Raw genomic sequence first — 19918 nt, 5'->3', positions numbered from 1 at the left:
GATTTTGAAAATGATTAGTTTTAAATATGATGAAGTTAAGCAAAAAGAACAAATTTGGTACTTTGATTTACGCACTAAGTTTATGCACAAATTTAAGGGGAGAGTAATGGGGCATACAAAAAGAGTTTAAGTAAATACAGTTGTTATCCTTTATGCATTGTTTTAGAGAGAGAAAATAGAAAAAAAAAATACAAAAATAGATTGTTGCATCATATAGGAAATGAGATGATTTTTGTTTGTGGGTAAGGCTGACACATGTAAGGCATTAAGCTGAAAAGACTGGGATCCAATGTGATATGTTGATAGGCTCTGTTTTAACTTGGAAAATATGTTGTCTTGTTGTAGGATTGAATCTAATTATATGACTCTACTGGGGAATATAACTTAGATTTAGTACAACTTCTATTTAATTGCTTATGTGATGTCTAGATTCACACTTGTTTGTTCTAGGGCCTGAAATCGGATCTAAAAACATTCTGGTATCTTGTCTGTTTTATGAAAACAAAGACCTAAAGATACTTAACACATCAGCTTCTGTTCTAAGAAACTGGAGACCTAGCTGTTTGTTGATTCAAATCCAATGTGCTTTTAGATCAACCAAAACACCAAAAGAGACCATATGAGTAAAAAAAAGATGCCAATATGCACAACAAAAGAGACCTTTTAGTGGCTGAAACCCTTAAACTGAAATCCTACGAGAAATCATTTGATCTATATATTATACCATCTCTAAATATGATCTATTATGTTCTTTTCTCAACCCACTTCTGTAAGATCTGCGAAAAACAGATCATAGAAAAAAAACCGATTCGTATTGTAAACCGGATTACAAGTAATAAATGAAAATAAGAATTTTTGTTACTTTTTATTTCTTTTAACTTTGTCATGTATTGATTTAATTAATGTAAATGTTTTATATTAAAAACATTAAGATTATAATGAAATTTCTGTTAGTTTATAAAGGAAAACCTAATGGGGTTACCCAGTTAAGTAAGGTTAGGAACTATAAGGGCTAAAGGTGACCATTATTGAAACTCATTGGAAAACATTCATCCAATGTTGCATATATCTCTAATTGTTGCTTATTCTCTTTAGACCATACAAAATACTTGGTCATAATCACACCACAATGAATATGTTCAACTCCTTTCTAGACTATTAAATCCAACATTCTTTGCATATGTGCAATAAAACACATATGCTTGTTCAATTGAATTAAATTTCATGCCATCCACAGATACACATGATGATGCTACCTCTCGTATATACACATTGTCTTCTGCACATCGTAAATAAGAATACAAAATAAAAATCACGCATGTTATAATAAATAGTCATGCATGTTAATCTTTAAAATGACCACTAATCATGTATGTTATCTGATAATAATTGCGGATGTTATTTGATAATAATCCCACATGTTATTATTGTATACTACAATGAAACAAACAAGTATGCCTAAATGCATATTTATTACGCACGTTATATTATTAATCACGCATGTTGTAAAGAGTTATAACATTCATAAATGTTAAACGTCTCCATAAATACGATTATCATTAAATATTGACTGTCTCCATCAAAACAACATGAATTGATCCCAACATTTAAAAATCAAAAAATATACCTGAATTTCGTAATGTAAATCTTACTACAAGGTTCCCCTGATTCGTCAATAATCATGCTCAGGTTTCATATTTCTTCAATTGAAACACATTCCTTACGCATTTCGACATCTTCCATTCCTTCGGTGCTGCTTTGTGGATCTGCCATCGTAATCACCCTCAAAGAAACCTTAATCGCTAAAATTGAAACCGCTACAAGTTTATTAAAACTTCTGAAATATTTGAATTGATACGTTTCATAAAAATTAGTATTCCTTTGTAAAAAACTCATTATTCGAATTTGGATGCAAATTGCCTAATTTTCCCTTCGGTATAAAAAATGAATGACACGTGTCGCAATCTGCTAATCGTATATCTTCTCACGATAAGGAGGTTTTGTATTCTAAACTTTTCCTATAAAATAATTCAAAAATTAATTGAAGATGATAGTTATCATTCTAAACCTTTTCTATAAAATAATTCAAAAATTAATTGAAGATGATAGTTATCATCTTAATACCCCTAATATAGATATGATAAAAAAATATGTTCATACATTAAATAATATAAAACAAAACAAATAAGACTTCTCTTTTATTTTATAAACTAGTATCTAGGATCTACGTTTTGTGATGAAGCCATTAGATCGAAACGTAAAATATATAAAATAATAACTAATAGGATCAACGTATTACGACGCAGCCGTTAAACCACAAAAACAAATAACATAAAAACATTGAACCACGCTCACAAATTGCAATTTGTTAACTCACAAAATTTAGACCGAAATGTAAAACGAAAAATTTCTAAAATATGAAAAGTATAAAGGAGCAAAGTTGAAAATAGAAAAGTGTTGGGGTAAAAAAATCAATGAAAAATGTTTATGATAAAGTTGTAAAATAAGCAAAATATAGAGGTTAAATGTATAAGAAAATTGAATAGTGATTTTTTTAGCATAAATAAATAAACTCTAGCTACAATCAAATCAAACGTAAAGCAAGTGAAATATACAACTAAGGGGGAGTGGAGTGGGGGCGGTAAATCCACTCGGTACCGTTCGGTGACCACTGCTAACCTTTATACCGATCACATGTTACCGATTTGTTGGCCAATTTCGGTGAACCTTTACCGAGTTGGGGAGAGGGAGGGAAGAGGGAGAGAGATGAGTGTGTGGTTGGCTCCATTCCTTCTCAACCAATCGCACATTTTCTCTTTTTAAAAAAAATAGTTTATCTAAACCCCCGCCCATGTTTTTGAGCATTAGGTAAATATTTTAGGTAATTTGACATGACACTGTATGATTGATTGAATTGGGAGTTTACCTAATACCATTAGGTAACCACTCCCCTCACCCTAATCAAACCTAGTATTCAAATAAAAAAAAATCTTAGACCCACTATACTCTTATCTCTTTCGGCTAATATTCTAACATAATTTATCCATTTGACACATCAGATATAAGTAAACTGAGTCGCGCAACTCATTAGTATTCAAGTAGAGGTTGTCACCTCTAGTTACAACAAAAAGTGACCCCGTTAAGGGCACCCTTGAACTCAAACCGTATGAAAACATTCAAAACCGAATTCTCATTAAAATTTATATCATATAACATTACAAAATATATATAAAATAAAAGATACACACACAATATACTAACACAAACAACAACCAAAACATACAAAGAAACATCAAAATCAAACCTAAGTTCATTACGCGACTATGACCTGTGCACTGGAAGGCGTTAAATTAGAAAACGCTTCCGGTGCTCCAACAACGCACCATTGAACCCAAAAGCTTGGGCTTTTCTCAGTTTCATTCCATCTCGAAATACAACCAACAGCTACATGAAGGTTCCTTCCCACAACATAAATCTTACTATTACTACAATTAACCGAAAAGGGCTTGCAAATTTGCTCCGGTAAAGGAGGCCCGCCAACAGTTTTCCAAGAATCGCTATTCATGTCATACACCTTGAGTTTAGTCCTTTCGTGCTCGGTTACCACAAACAAGTGACCATAGATCACTACACTCGAACCGGTCCATCCTTCTCTAAGCCCATCCGCCATGTTTTCCCAATGATCAGTTTTTGGGTCGTAAACTTGACCTCTCGGAACCACATAAAATGGCCAAAACCACCCTTCAGTCACAAGAAGCTTTCCATCAAGAACCGCTGCATCATAAGAAGCCATATTTGTGTGCATATTTGCAATCGGGTACCAAGTCCCTTTCATTGGGTCCATAACCTCAGCAGAATTGAGCTCAAACATATCTGTGCTGTTGCCACCCGCCACATAAATCTTTCCATTTATAACCCCACTCGCGAAAAACGACCTTGCTGTGATCATTTTCTTCATAACAGTCCAACAGTTCTTTTGAACATCAAACTTCATCACTAGATTTAAAGGACAATCCGCGTCATAGACCACACCTCCACACACGAAAAGAGACCCATCAAACGGGAATGAAACACACCTAAACCCGTGCGGACAAACCTTATCGATGCAAGGCATCTGTGGAATCGTGTGCCACGAGTGATGAACAAGATCAAGAACATGCCACTGAATCTTTCCTGTACATTTATGAAACGCGAACACAAACAACCACGGATTCTGAAACCCCATCTCTTTTCTTTGCGTGAAAAACCGTTCTTTGTTCCCAAACAACTGATACCAGCGCCTACAGACCGTTTTCGCAGCCGAATGGCTCGAGACGGGCAGCCTTAGAAGACAGCTTAAGGCGATATCATCAGGAAGACCCGGAATCAGCGGGTCACCTCTAAGACTCAACTCGGTTTCAACCAAAGGATCTAATAAGCGCGATTGAAGCGCGGATAATTTAAACTTAGGAGATAATGTCATCTGTGAATCCCCTAATTTCTGCACTGGCACTTGCTGTGATGAAACACGAACTCTTTGCATCTTTTTTTAAAAACCCCAACTCGAATTCAAGAAACAGAAAGCAAAAAGAGCTTTATAACCCGCAATTGGAGTTGAATTCCATCCCCAGGTGTGAAACCTTGTGTAGTTGCAAAGTAGCCTTTTTGACAATCACATCAAATATGAACGAATTAAAAAAAGTAATCTCAAAGTCAGTATTTGCTGCAGGAGTAGAGATTTCTTTATCTTATCTCCGCAACATGATTCAATCAATAATTAGCAACCTTGTGAAATACCCAGTTCAGGAATTGCTGTTTTATGATCTGGGTACAGTTCGAATTCGAATAAGAATCTGCGATAAACGACACAGAAGCAAACAAAGTGGAAACAGACAAGAACTTACAGATAACAAGGAGTGAAGCTTGAGGTTGAAGATTGTTGATAATAGTGGAAACCCTGGTCTGAAAGAAGTGAAGCAATAATTCCCACGCGCAACAGAAGAACGTGGACAGAAGGGAAGGGAGGGTTCCGGTTGAAGAGTGAAGACCCACCCGTGCACGCCACTGCGAGCCTGAATGCTAGGCTAGGCCCACCGCAATTATGACCATAAGTTGGGTCTATCAATTTGCGGATAACACTTAATTAACAACTAGTTTTATTAAAGTCGCGGCAAAACGGAGTAAATGGTAATGTTAATTTATAATTTTATTTAATTTTATTAAAGTCGCACGTTGCGGCAAAACGGATAACACTTAATTAACAACTAGTTTATAAGCTTGTCTGGCACTTCCCTATTGGACTAACCTATTTTTTATTTAATTTTATTTTCAGTTTAAAATTACGCTTTCGTCTTTCGTTTAAAATTACGTTTTTGCCCCCAGCTCATAATAAATTTATAATTTTACTACTGGCTCAAAATTACGCTTTTGCTCCCGATTCAAAACTCATTTTTAATTTTGTTCCCAGTTTAAAATTATGGTTTCGCCCTCCGTTTAAAATTACGTTTTTGCCCCCAGTTCAAAATAAAATGTTCTTTTTTCCTCTAGCTCAAAATTACGCTTCTACACTCAGCTTAAAATTACGTTTTCCTAACGCTTCTCTATTAGACCAACCTATTTTTATTTTTATTTTATTCCCAGTTTAAAATTACGCTTTCGTCCTTTGTTTAAAATTACATTTTTGCCCCCAGCTCAAAATAAAATTATAATTTTGCCCTTAGCTCAAAATTACGCTTTTGCCCTTGGTTCAAAAACTCATTTTTTATTTTGTTCCCAGTTTAAATTACGGTTTCGCCATCCGTTTAAAATTACGTTTTTGCCCCCCAGTTCAAAATAAAATGTTGTTTTCTCCTCTAGCTCAAAATTACGATTCTGCTCTCAGCTCAAAATTACGTTTTCCCCACAGTTCAAAATAAAATTATGTTTTCCCCCCTAGCTCAAAATTATGATTTTGCACTCAGTTTAAAATTATGATTTTGCCTACAGTTCAAAATATAATAACGATTTTACTATCTGTGCAGATATACATGTTATGAGAGAGAAATATTCCGCCTATTGCCCCGCAACACGAGCGGGGCAAAAACTAGTTAAAAATACAAAATAGAATCTATATTTAATAAAGGAAAAACAATTATTATAAAGAAAATCCGATTTAAAAAAAGAAAAAAATACATTTGAGAATAAACAATTATTAAAAAATAAGGGCCGTGTTACTATTCATGGCCCTTCACCACTAATATATATAATTGAAACTTGAAAGTGAAGGGGAACTATAAGACTTGTAAAGTCCTTTGGGGTGTCGAAAAGGACAAGACTTTATATCATAAGAGGGTGTAATGGTAAGGGGTTATATAACATCTTCAATTTATACATACATACATATGTACGTATATATATATATATATATATATATATATATATATATATATATATATATATATATATATGTGTGTGTGTGTGTGTGTGTGTGTGTGTGTGTGTGTGAGAGAGAGAGAGAGAGTGGAGAAGGAAGGGCAACGGCGTGATGATTTTCGCGTTGAGTCAAAATTTAGATCTTATAGCGCCGACCGTAGTGGCGTGCCGGGGCGCTATGGAGCGTTATGCTCTCTTTTGCCGTGATATGCCGCCCCACTACGGGTGGCCTAAGAACAATCACCATGGTAGAAAATAGTGTTTTCTTGTCATTGGTCGAAATGGGCGGCAGCTGCTATGCTGACATTTCACTATTAGTCAAGCTATATTACGAATTTTTCCGTTTAAATTTTACAGTTTTTCTATTGTTTTGTTTTTTCCTTTACAATCAAATTACGATTCTACCATCAGCTCAAATTTACAGTTTTGCCATCCTTTTTGCTTTTCTCCCCTGTGCAATTACGATTTTGAGCCTAGTGTAAAATTATGGTCATGTCATCATTTTAGTTTTTTTTTTTTTTATGAAATTATGGTAGTATTTTGTTTTAATTTGTTGAATCGGTGTAATTTTTATTTGTGTCAGTCGGCTGTCTGGCACACCTCATTTGTCTTAAAAATTACAATTTTGCCCCTAGTATGAAATTATAGTATTTCCATCGTTTTAGTTTTTTTTTATAGCAAAACTGTGGTAGTATTTTATTTTAATTGGTTGACTCGATATAAAATTTTTTGGTTGTGTTATTAGTAGTATGTACATGTAACCGAAGCACAGACCTACATGTTATGAGAGAGAAATATTTGAATTAATGTCCCATAACATACATGGTGGGGCAAAAACTAGTTAGATATATATTTCCAACCTTACATATTACTTTACCCTACCCTATTATCATAAATTATTTCTTTTCTTTTTTTCATGTTTGAACCTAATATCTCATCTTTAACAGACACATGCCTTTATTTTTTTGGGTAAAGGGTTACGCCGGTGATTTTATATATTCACAAACAAACCAAAACAAGTAGTGTAGAGAAACCTACACTAGTTCAAATATGAGACATGTCACACCCCAACCAATGGCGGAAACATCGAGATGAGACGAAGTGTGAAGATTGCTAGAGACATCATAACGCTATTTGTGATAATATTTAATAAACCGATTTCATTTCATAATTCATTTGTCAACGTTACAAAGAAATCAAATAACGTCAAGTTCAAAGGAATTAGAATACAACATAATCAAAATTGATACAACGATTAAACCTAAACGTCTATATGTGTATCTAGGCATCAACGCTACTTCATTTCATAGCATCATCATCCTCAACCTGTAACATGTTTAAAATAAAGTTCAATGCAAAAGCAAAGGCGAGTATACAAGTTTAAGCATAAGTATAAGTATAAGTATAAAAGTTTAAAACGAATCCACATGGCAACTTAGTTTATACGAGATCAACCTATCGTGGCATGCAATATTTCTAGCCAACCTCTGTTTACGCAAGTAAGTTTAATTAATTCAACATGACCCAAGTTTAAGGGGGGCGGTGCGTTACTCCTATAGCGCTATACATGTCGAAGGGAGGCTCGTGAGAGCTAATGACTAAAACATATCACATAAGTATGGTCCACGTAAGCATCAAGTATCATAACACAGTATTCATGTATAAGGATTGTTTTGTGCATTGCATAAAGAATAAGTTTAAGTGTAGTTTAATAGTAAAACATGTTACACCCCAAAAAGTGGTAAACATAAAAAAGGGGGTTGCGAGTATACTCACAAATTTGCATATCTTTCCGATTATCCAATGTGACGAAGTTGATGGGGTTAGAAAGTTGAATGTGTAGGGTTAAAGTTCTAGTATGCTTAGAGTCGAGATTCGGTATTTAAAACAACATAAAAGTAAGATATGAGAATAGCATGTGAAAATAATCATCTTCAACACTTAACCCTTGTATGACACTTGGTAACCACAAGGGTTATGATAATGTTTTCATGAGTTGAACACCCATAAGAATCACAACAAGGTTTAGGTCTTAGGTGATGTTCTACTACTTTAACATATAAACACAAGTTCAACATCAAAGGTTCGAATGAGTGTGTATATATACTTAGGTTAGGTACTACATATTATTTAGTCCAATAATTCAAGTAGGAGGTAGAAGATTAGGATCTTCATTTAGGCACCTCGTATTATCATAGATGTCATGTATGGGGTAGGAAGGACATGCTTCCATTTAGGAACCCCTTGAATGTTCACCACTTCACTTGGTGTAACAACAACCAAGGAGGGTCACGAACTAGGATTTGCACAATAACATAAACAACCTAACTATAGAGAAATCATCAAATCATGTGAGGATTGTATGTAGGACAACCCAAGTCGTTCCATAATCACTCATGTATCAAAGGCTATGTTTGACATGATTTGTGGGTTGAAACCCTAAACAAAACACCAAGTTTATAAGGTTTAATCCTCTGATTTTAAATGTCTCAACCTTGTTTTTAAGCTTAACCAACCATGGGATAAGTTGTAAGCATTAGGACATAGGTATGAGATGTGTTGAACACAAGTTACATAGGTTTAAACAAGTTTTTGATGAACATAAAAACAAACAGAAAGTTTATGGACGATTTCGGGGTATTTCCAGGTCTGATTTCTCCAAGGAGAAGTCTAGGAATCGAACCCCATGATTATCCAAGTAAGTAGGAAAAAGAATCAAGTGATTTCGTTAAGAAATGAGTGAGTTATGCTCATTTTCGTGAAGGGGTGTCAATCTGCTCGAACCCTTGCTTTCAGCTACGGTTTGGAGGATGTTTTGAGAGTTTTTAGTGTTGCAAAAGTGGTAGGGAGGCTGGTTATAAGTGGTATTTATAGGGGGAAGGATTAGGGTTTCAATGGGTTGGGCTTTGGAAGTGTTTAGAAGGGGTTACACCTTGAAACTAGCCCACAAAGCCCAACTATATGGGGCTGAATTTTGCTGAATTGGGGCTGCCATATTTCTTTATTTTTTATTCTTTTAAAACATTATAATGAGTAATTTTGTTAATTAAGTTGTGTAATAATATGCAACAATGTTTCCCCTAACTTGTAACAAGGTGAAATATGAAATAAAACATGATTTAACTAGGTAAAAAGTGTAATGTACAAGTATGTAACATGTTTGTAACTGACAAGTATATGTCACATATTAGATGATTAACCGTTGTATAAATAAGCATATTATTAGGGGTTTTTAGGTAACAATTTGAGGACAAGCATGGACATGCATCGTGAATAAGTATCGTATAAGTATGAATTACAAATAAGGATTCGATGTACAATGAATTCCAACGTATGAACATGTATGAATATGTAGATGGCGAATTTAAAGAAATACGAATTTTATTTATGATCCAAGTCTCGGATTTTACAACGAAAAGACGACTACAATAATACAAGATTTCCAAAAATAGCATTACAAGGCGAGCTTTCTAATTATGGAAAGTATGAAAAAGCAGGGCGTTACAGTCTCCCCTCCTTTAGGAAATTTCGTCCCGAAATTTATTTAAGAGGTAGATTTAAAGAGTTTTGGTAACAGTTCGAAACTTGAGATTTTGAAACGTTTTGAAAAGTACGAGATTTTGGGAAGATAAAGATAAGTTTGTAAAATGATTTGTCGAGCCGAAATGGGTTTGAGGCATAAGCAGGGGTAAACAGGTATAGGTAAACGATTTGTAATGGCTAATAATTAGAAAGTTCTAAGGGTAATAAGATAAGTTAGGATTTGAACGCTTAAACGAGCTTGATTGTGAACGAGGTTCGTATGAAAGGAAGGAAATAGGAGCATGGGGCGAACAATTGACACTAAATGAACGCAAGTATACGAATGATATGGGCATTAGATAGATGAAAGTAGCATGTTAAGTATGAAGTCTCGTCATGGATAATCGGACATAATGTGTTTGTGAGTTGCTTAAAGCTTGTATTAGGTCCAAGAGGTCTGTAAAACACTGAATTTCCCATGGCACGTTTTACGAAATTTTGGTAACATGGTGAAAACACTTATATATAGGAAGTACCAGCGGCGTATCCACCATGTTTTGACCATGTTACGTCCGTTTCGTCTTCGGTGTCATGTTACGTTCCGTGTATTACCATACGCAGTAGCACACTCTATGGTTCTCATACGCCTATCACTATAATCCCGTGTGCACCCGTGATTATTTTGATCGTCGCATGATCTGCATAGCTTGTACTAGTTGTGTATGCATCGGGGTATACATAAAAAAGTTTAGAATGTGTACGTACAAGAATATAGTATATAAGCAAGTCCATGTTTAAGTATGTGTGGGACCCACGCAAGCGAATCCCTCAGGTTACGCTCGCGTATAGGTACGAATGTATGAATCATGAGTAAGGATGAAAGTATGAGCATAAGTTTAAGTATGAATACGCATGTATGTATGAGCATAAACATAAAATGTGTAAGTAGTATGTGTACAAGCAGAAGCGTAAAACGTATAAGTAGTATGTGTATGAGTACAAGCATAAAACGTATGAACATAGGTGTAGGCATGAAAAATAAATATTGCGTATATAGTGTTCGTTGGGACATCACGGATCTAAGTGTAATAAACATTCAAAAGGTCGAGTACGTAAATACGAATGATATAAATGATGTTATCGCGAGGTATCGACCAAAATGTGTACGATGATATGCATGTATAGTTGTTTAAACGAAACGTTGAGTTTATTGAATCAAATTTAGATTGAGCTTGGTTTGAAAGGTAGAATATAGTTTGCATATGTAAGAGGATATAAAGTACTTATTGGTCATGCATATCGTATTTTGTAATGAATGGAAATGCTACCTTTGTTTTAAAAGAGTTTACGAAATCCGAAGATGGTCGGTCCCCATGGAGTCTTCTTGCCCACGTGTTTTGAAAAATAGGTGTAGAAAAAGGTAAGTTCGTTTCATCAAAACAAGAAATTTTGGAGTTTTTGTGAATACGTTGATCCTTGGAAAAGGGATTTATCAAAGGTCTTAGTGTTCATTTTAAAGGGTTTTGACAAATGGTTCGTTGATGTTGGAAATATTCTTTGGTAAAACGATCTCATAATATCTATAAGATCCTGTAGGTAATTGAGAAAGGTTGGTTTGGTTTCAATTAAGAATGGAAGTCTCTAGTATGACGATATAATGTGAGCAAGTTTTAGTGATTAAGTCGAATACGAAGTTCATGGGCAAGAGTTTCATTGGGCCGATTAAATTGATAGGTAGCATTTCGTAAGGTTTTGAAGTTTGCGTAATAAAATGTTTTAAGACATGATTAAGAATCTCGTGTATATGAATTGAGTACGTTTTGACAAATCAATGTATTTTGAAATTGGTATGAGTGGGTATTTTGAATAATGATAAACAATTTGGGTATAAAATATGATCAAGTTTGCATAATAAGATATTTTGAAGAGACGTTTTGGTCACGATCACCTAGGTAAGGGAATCACCCCTAACTCGTTGGTGAGGTCGTTTTTAAGAAAAGGGGAGTGGAGTTAATCGTCAAGGTAAGGAAATCACTCCAATCTCGATGATACCTCTCCACTAGTTGTTACAAGGAATATGAATTTAAATTATATGAAAATCATGCATATATAAATGTATCGAAAAGGTTCGATATGTTGTGCGTGTGAAAAGAGAAATCAAAGGTAAACTCGAGGTTGAAAGATTGCATCGTATAAAATGAACAATAGAAACACATGTTTGACCAAAGTTTGGAGTGTTCCAAAACGGAACTTTGACTAACCAAAGTGGTCGAAAAGTCTTTTGAATTTGTGGAGCATGCTTTGGCCTAATAGGTAAAATACTCTCGCCGACAAGTCGGTTAACGGTATTTACCCTTCCGGTTACTACATGTCCCAAATCAATCGAAATTTCGAGACTTGGCGGGATTTATGAAAAAAAAATGCCAAGGAGTGGAACTAGTCGACAAGGTGCGGGTTTCACCCCTAACTTGACGATTTCGTATCCTAAGTGTGGTTGGTACTCGTTGGGTCAAAATTTAATTTCGACGTGTTGACGAGGGTCCACTAGAATTTGAAATTCGAATTTCTCCATCAAGGTGAGGATTTCACTCCTAACTTGGTGGTGAATTCCGTGTAAAAAGAAAGGTAGAAGGATTGAGAGTCATTCACCAAATTGTGGGTTTCACGCCTATTTTGGTGGACTCGTCTCGTTTGTGCAATATGTGTGTTGTCGGATTTAGAATAGTCGAGCAAAACGCGTGAGGAAAAGTGTATATTAAAGATTAAACAAACAAGTATAACATGTCAAGAATATCACAATAAAAGTGAAATGATGAAACGAATATTAATGCATAAAAGTATGTCAAGAACACACATAAAGGATAAGACGATGAAACAGGTATTAACACATAATAAAAATAAGTATAGCATGTTAAGTGTTAACGCATAAGTGACACATATGCTTACAAGATCAAGAGAATAAATAAAAGCAAATAAGATAGCATGCAAGTAGTTTTTAGTAAAACGTACGAATAAGGCTCTAGAACTATAGACTAGGTTAAAGCATTCCTACTTTTCCTAATTCCCTATAGTTATGGCTCTGATACCAATCTGTCACACCCCAACCAATGGCGGAAACATCGGGATGAGACGAAGTGTGAAGATTGCTAGAGACATCATAACGCTATTTGTGATAATATTTAATAAACCGATTTCATTTCATAATTCATTTGTCAACGTTACAAAGAAATCAAATAACGTCAAGTTCAAAGGAATTAGAATACAACATAATCAAAATTGATACAACGATTAAACCTAAACGTCTATATGTGTATCTAGGCATCAACGCTACTTCATTTCATAGCATCATCATCCTCAACCTGTAACATGTTTAAAATAAAGTTCAATGCAAAAGCAAAGGCGAGTATACAAGTTTAAGCATAAGTATAAGTATAAGTATAAAAGTTTAAAACGAATCCACATGGCAACTTAGTTTATACGAGATCAACCTATCGTGGCATGCAATATTTCTAGCCAACCTCTGTTTACGCAAGTAAGTTTAATTAATTCAACATGACCCAAGTTTAAGGGGGGCGGTGCGTTACTCCTATAGCGCTATACATGTCGAAGGGAGGCACGTGAGAGCTAATGACTAAAACATATCACATAAGTATGGTCCACGTAAGCATCAAGTATCATAACACAATATTCATGTATAAGGATAGTTTTGTGCATTGCATAAAGAATAAGTTTAAGTGTAGTTTAATAGTAAAACATGTTACACCCCAAAAAGTGGTAACAATAAAAAAGGGGGTTGCGAGTATACTCACAAATTTGCATATGCTTTCCGATTATCCAATGTGACGAAGTTGATGGGGTTAGAAAGTTGAATGTGTAGGGTTAAAGTTCTAGTATGCTTAGAGTCGAGATTCGGTATTTAAAACAACATAAAAGTAAGATATGAGAATAGCATGTGAAAATAATCATCTTCAACACTTAACCCTTTATGACACTTGGTAACCACAAGGGTTATGATAATGTTTTCATGAGTTGAACACCCATAAGAATCACAACAAGGTTTAGGTCTTAGGTGATGTTCTACTACTTTAACATATAAACACAAGTTCAACATCAAAGGTTCGAATGAGTGTATATATATACTTAGGTTAGGTACTACATATTATTTAGTCCAATAATTCAAGTAGGAGGTAGAAGATTAGGATCTTCATTTAGGCACCTCGTATTATCATAGATGTCATGTATGGGGTAGGAAGGACATGCTTCCATTTAGGAACCCCTTGAATGTTCACCACTTCACTTGGTGTAACAACAACCAAGGAGGGTCACGAACTAGGATTTGCACAATAACATAAACAACCTAACTATAGAGAAATCATCAAATCATGTGAGGATTGTATGTAGGACAACCCAAGTCGTTCCATAATCACTCATGTATCAAAGGCTATGTTTGACATGATTTGTGGGTTGAAACCCTAAACAAAACACCAAGTTTATAAGGTTTAATACTCTGATTTTAAATGTCTCAACCTTGTTTTTAAGCTTAACCAACCATGGGATAAGTTGTAAGCATTAGGACATAGGTATGAGATGTGTTGAACACAAGTTACATAGGTTTAAACAAGTTTTTGATGAACATAAAAACAAACAGAAAGTTTATGGACGATTTCGGGGTATTTCCAGGTCTGATTTCTCCAAGGAGAAGTCTAGGAATCGAACCCCATGATTATCCAAGTAAGTAGGAAAAAGAATCAAGTGATTTCGTTAAGAAATGAGTGAGTTATGCTCATTTTCGTGAAGGGGTGTCAATCTGCTCGAACCCTTGCTTTCAGCTACGGTTTGGAGGATGTTTTGAGAGTTTTTAGTGTTGCAAAAGTGGTAGGGAGGCTGGTTATAAGTGGTATTTATAGGGGGAAGGATTAGGGTTTCAATGGGTTGGGCTTTGGAAGTGTTTAGAAGGGGTTACACCTTGAAACTAGCCCACAAAGCCCAACTATATGGGGCTGAATTTTGCTGAATTGGGGCTGCCATATTTCTTTATTTTTTTTATTCTTTTAAAACATTATAATGAGTAATTTTGTTAACTAAGTTGTGTAATAATATGCAACAATGTTTCCCCTAACTTGTAACAAGGTGAAATATGAAATAAAACATGATTTAACTAGGTAAAAAGTGTAATGTACAAGTATGTAACATGTTTGTAAGTGACAAGTATATGTCACATATTAGATGATTAACCGTTGTATAAATAAGCATATTATTAGGGGTTTTTAGGTAACAATTTGAGGACAAGCATGGACATGCATCGTGAATAAGTATCGTATAAGTATGAATTACAAATAAGGATTCGATGTACAATGAATTCCAACGTATGAACATGTATGAATATGTAGATGGCGAATTTAAAGAAATACGAATTTTATTTATGATCCAAGTCTCGGATTTTACAACGAAAAGACGACTACAATAATACAAGATTTCTAAAAATAGCATTACAAGGCAAAGTATGAAAAAGCAGGGCGTTACAAGACATGCCTCATGAATGTAGCACCACGCAACAACGTAACACGAAAATTAAATATAAAGACAAACAACTAGTCTAACAAACTAGAAAGAACTCGAAGACTAGAAAACTAATCAGCCACCATCGTCCGAGCACCCATCATCATGAATCTCCCATTCCTGCAACAACCTTGCCACTTTATCAGTCCGCTTCAGCCGAACTCCCGTAAGTTTATACCGAACAGTATTGATGACTACTTGACATAAATGATCTGGCGGTCTCATTTGATTCTTGAACAATCTAGCATTCCGTTCTTGCCAAATGAAATAAGCAGTAGCCGCTACCAAAATTCTGCTCACATAGTTAGCAGCCGATTTGGAGTTTGCACGCACCAAAAGCCATTCCACAATCTCCTCCCATTTAGGAGCAACATCGTCCATACCCACCTTTTGTCTAACCTTATTCCAGATCTTCGAAGAGAATTTGCACTCAAAAAACAGATGATCGTGAGAATCATGATTTTCATAGCATAACAAGCAACACATCATATTCATATTCTTCCTTCTTGAGAGATCCCATTGAAGGATAATATCTTGGGTTAACAATTTCTTCCTCATAATCAGCCACAAAAGAAAAGCATGCCTCGGAATACAATGCGCAAACCAGACAATCCCGCTCCAACCCACCTCTGAGTCACTATATCGAACAGTATGCCAAATATTGGAAGCCGAGACCTCAGACACAACATTCCCATCTTTCCATTGGACACTATCTCGTTTATTATCAATAATATGGACTTGATCTGTCACACCCCGACCACGTTAAAACAACAAACCGTGGCGGAAACGTCGGGGAGTGTTGTAACAGAATCATCGTTTCACAACCATGGTAGTTAAAAGTTTCGTTTTATTGAATTATTATGTAATGTACATTGTCTTTAAACCAAAACAAACAAACAAACTACACATTGTTTATAACTGTTTTTAAGTCACTAAGGCCTCGTCCAGGTCCTATGTGACACAAGCTTCCTAGCAAGCAACATCAAGCAATACCACCTGAAACATATGTAAAAATAAAGGCAGCAAAGAAATGCTGGCGAGTACATAGGTTTTGTGAGAGTATCGGATTCATGGCTCGTTTATATGTTGCAGTACCTCGTTAGACTATAAGAGTCAAAAGTACAAACCTCGTTTGGAAAAGTGTATTGCAACATAATTAACCAACTCAAACCGAATTGGTTATAGTTTATAAAATCTCATAGCCATGATTCTTAACCCAAAAACATTTGTTTTAGTAAACCAAGTCATAAATCGTTTCGTAAAAACTCGTTAATAAAACTCGTATGATTTATATCGTTTCGAAAACCTCGTTGTGTGACATCGTTCCAAAATTGTTTCCCACGTGGACTAAATAATGACACACAATGTAGTATGATAGAAGCACTTATATATAAGATGTACCAGCGGCGTATCTACCATGCTTATATCATGCTACACCCGTCCCATTATCTAATCACTACCCAAAACCAATCGTTTATCCAAATCGTTTATCTTGTTTAAGTTGTCTCAAATCGTTTAACTCGTCCCAAAATCGTATTTGTTTTAATTGTGAAACTACTTTTGGTCATCTCGCTAACAACATTCAAACCTTCGTGACTCGTCTACCTCGTTTCTTGTATTAACAAACCACCAAAGGGTAAGTTAACAATCACAGATTCGGTCGTTACCTACATAACCCCCCACACATAACCATGGGTGTAGTCAAATAACAGGATTTGTCAGATCCTATGGTACCATAACCTAATACTGGTCGGCTCGGCCAAAGCTAATGAATGTCATTTGTTATGTAACTACAACCAACAAGTCTTGTTCACTTTATTGAAATCGTTTTTAGTTTAGTATAAACCATCTTAATCGTTTTTGAAATCATCGTTTAAACCTTGAAATCGTTTTGTACATATGAATCACCCCAAAACAATTGAAAATAGTAAAATAGGGGAAATATGTACTCACATTGAAGTGCAAAGTATCTGTCACACCCCGACCGCGTATAACATGCAACCGCGGCAGAAAACGTCGGGGAGTGTTGTGGACAGAATTAATTGTTATACAACCATGGAAATTAAAGTTACATTTTATTTATCAAACACGGGTGTTACATTGTCTTAAAAGGAAGTACAGAATTCCAAACATAGTTATACTAGTTCTATCTTCACTTTTAGTCTCTAAGGCACAAGTCCGCCCTAGTATCGTGATCAACATCTTATGGAACAGCTCCTGAAAACACATGTGAAAGTAGGTACGAGCATAAAAATGCCTGTGAGATACATAGGTTTTGTGAAAGTGGGATTCATGACTTGAGTTTTAAAGAAATGTTTAATAACAGTCAGTCATGAACCTTGTAATTTGTCTCGCTTTGTAAACCATTTGAAAAACGATAATATCAGGTGATATGTATAGATAAACGTAAGGTTAAATGAATAACCTAGTAAAATGAGTTGAATATAATAAGTTGTTTTGTAAGACAATGTTTTAAGAAAAGTATGTTATTTGTATAAAATGTTATATGTCTAAACTGAAATGATTTAGATAACGCTAAGATATATAATATTATACAAACATTTATATATAGGAAGTACCAGCGGCGTATCCACCATGTTTGCATCATATTACATACTCCACGTTACTCAAACCATTTACCCAAACCATCCACCATGTAAGATTGCTCTTGTATAACTCAATTGCCAAGTGTTATTGTGTAAATCATGTCAAATGTCTATGTTCAATGTAAACCACCAAATGTGTATGTCAATGTCAACGTGTTTATGTTCAATGTAAATCATGTAATCTGTATCCCAAAATGTATCATGTACGGTAAGCGAAATGTATCAACTTAAACCATATGTAAAATGCACAAAACAAGTCGTTGAAGTAAAACGTGGTTTAAATCAACGTTATGTTCTGTGGAAAAATGCATGCTCTATTGATATTAACATTTATGCGGTATTGTGAAATATGCATACATCCAAGCCTTGAGACTGTGGCGATAAACCCTTAAACAAATTAAAGGTTTATCTAAGTTATGTATATCGAATTCGGTCATTCCTTACAATCCTATCAAACCCAGGATTTCAGGAATGGGAGTTGTCAATTCCTATGGTACCACTACCTACTAACGAACGGCGTAGCTAATGTTAGTGAATGTATTGTCCCACAAACCAAATGTCATAACAAAATGAAGGCATGTGATGTAAACAATTGTACTAAGTATGCTAAGTAAACATACGAAGCAGAAGTGCTCATGTAAATCAATGTGCCCATATGCTGAGTAAACATATGCAGCAGAAATGTTCATGTAAATCAATGTGCCCATATGCTGAGTAAACATATGCAGCAGAAATGTTCATGTAAATCAATGTGCCCATATGTTGAGTAAACATATACAACAGAAATGTTCATGTAAATCAATGTGCCCATATGCTGAGTAAACATATGCAGCAGAAATGTTCATGTAAATCGATGTGTCCATATGCTGAGTAAACATATGCAACAGAAATGTAATGTAAATCAATGTACTAAGTACGCACACAATGGGTATACATAGCATGAAATGTAATGTAAAGCAATGTACTAAGTACGCACACAATGGGCATACATAGCATGAAATGTAATGAAAACATGTACTATAATGTACTAACGAGCATAGCAGATATACGATGTGAAAACATGGAAAGCATGAAAGTAACAGATAGGCACATGTGTTTCACCCCAAAACAGTTTGGAAAACAGTAAAAGAGGGGTTCAATGTACTCACCTGAGATTGCTTTGGAGTTCTTGTGTAATAACCAGATAATGCTAGAGATCACGGGATATCAAACGGCACCTAATAGGTAGCTATATTAATATACCGGACCAAAATCGGAAGGATCGGATAGTATGCGGGTTTGTAAACCAAACGAGTGTGGAGACTCGTGTAATATGGTTTAACAAAGCCTACATACTAAAATGAAACCTAACCTAAGTGCTTGCGACCCATTACGACCCGTTTAGGTAGCTTATGCTACCTTAACGTGTCGTTCGCGTAGAACGCGTTTGGAACGCCTAACATCGTGACCATAAGGTATAACATCGGAAGGTTATAGCTATGGTCACCTAATGTGTTTGGTCGGATCCTAATGATCGACCAAATGGGTTGGGTTCGAAAGTATAAGCGATGGTTTAGATCGCTTACCTTACGACCCTATATAAGCACTAAACTAAAAGTGACGAGCTAAGCATGTTAGAACATGCTTAACTAAGTTTAGAAAACAGGTTTGGCATCAAAACAAACGGCTTTGATGCTCACGAGTAGTTTGGTTACAAAATATGCAAGAATGCACATTTTGGCCGAAACTACGACTCGTCACTGAGCCTAGATAACGTGGTAATTAGTAGGTATAGTCACTACGGACTATAACCATCGTGATCACGCTCATGTTATGAAGTTCCACGAACTTCTTGTTGACCA

General features: G+C 35.3%; 2 protein-coding genes across 3 annotated transcripts; both read right to left on the bottom strand.

Moving 5' to 3' along the window:
- Nucleotides 1-3165: 3165 nt before the first annotated feature.
- LOC110943994 (F-box/kelch-repeat protein At1g30090) lies at nt 3166-5077 on the bottom strand. 2 transcript variants are annotated; one of them, XM_022185724.2, is made up of 2 exons: nt 4884-5077; nt 3166-4803 (listed from the first exon to the last, which is right to left on the bottom strand). In XM_022185724.2, the coding sequence occupies exon 2, from the start codon at nt 4520-4522 to the stop codon at nt 3314-3316; it is 1209 nt and encodes a 402-aa protein (XP_022041416.1). In that variant the 5' UTR covers nt 4523-4803; nt 4884-5077; the 3' UTR covers nt 3166-3313. The 2 variants fall into 2 exon arrangements, with proteins under 2 accessions (XP_022041416.1, XP_022041422.1); XM_022185730.2 differs by having other exon boundaries at nt 3170-4640.
- A 10469-nt stretch (nt 5078-15546) lies between these two features.
- On the bottom strand, nt 15547-16029 carry LOC110931895. The gene has a single exon (XM_022175287.1). It carries the CDS (start codon nt 16027-16029, stop codon nt 15547-15549), a length of 483 nt encoding a protein of 160 aa, XP_022030979.1.
- Between the last annotated feature and the right edge of the window lie 3889 nt (nt 16030-19918).

The sequence above is a fragment of the Helianthus annuus genome, chromosome 1 (genome assembly GCF_002127325.2).
Source record: "Helianthus annuus cultivar XRQ/B chromosome 1, HanXRQr2.0-SUNRISE, whole genome shotgun sequence".
Taxonomy (NCBI): domain Eukaryota; kingdom Viridiplantae; phylum Streptophyta; class Magnoliopsida; order Asterales; family Asteraceae; genus Helianthus; species Helianthus annuus.
Note: the sequence above shows the minus strand (reverse complement) of the source record. Positions and strands in the feature narration are given on the sequence as shown.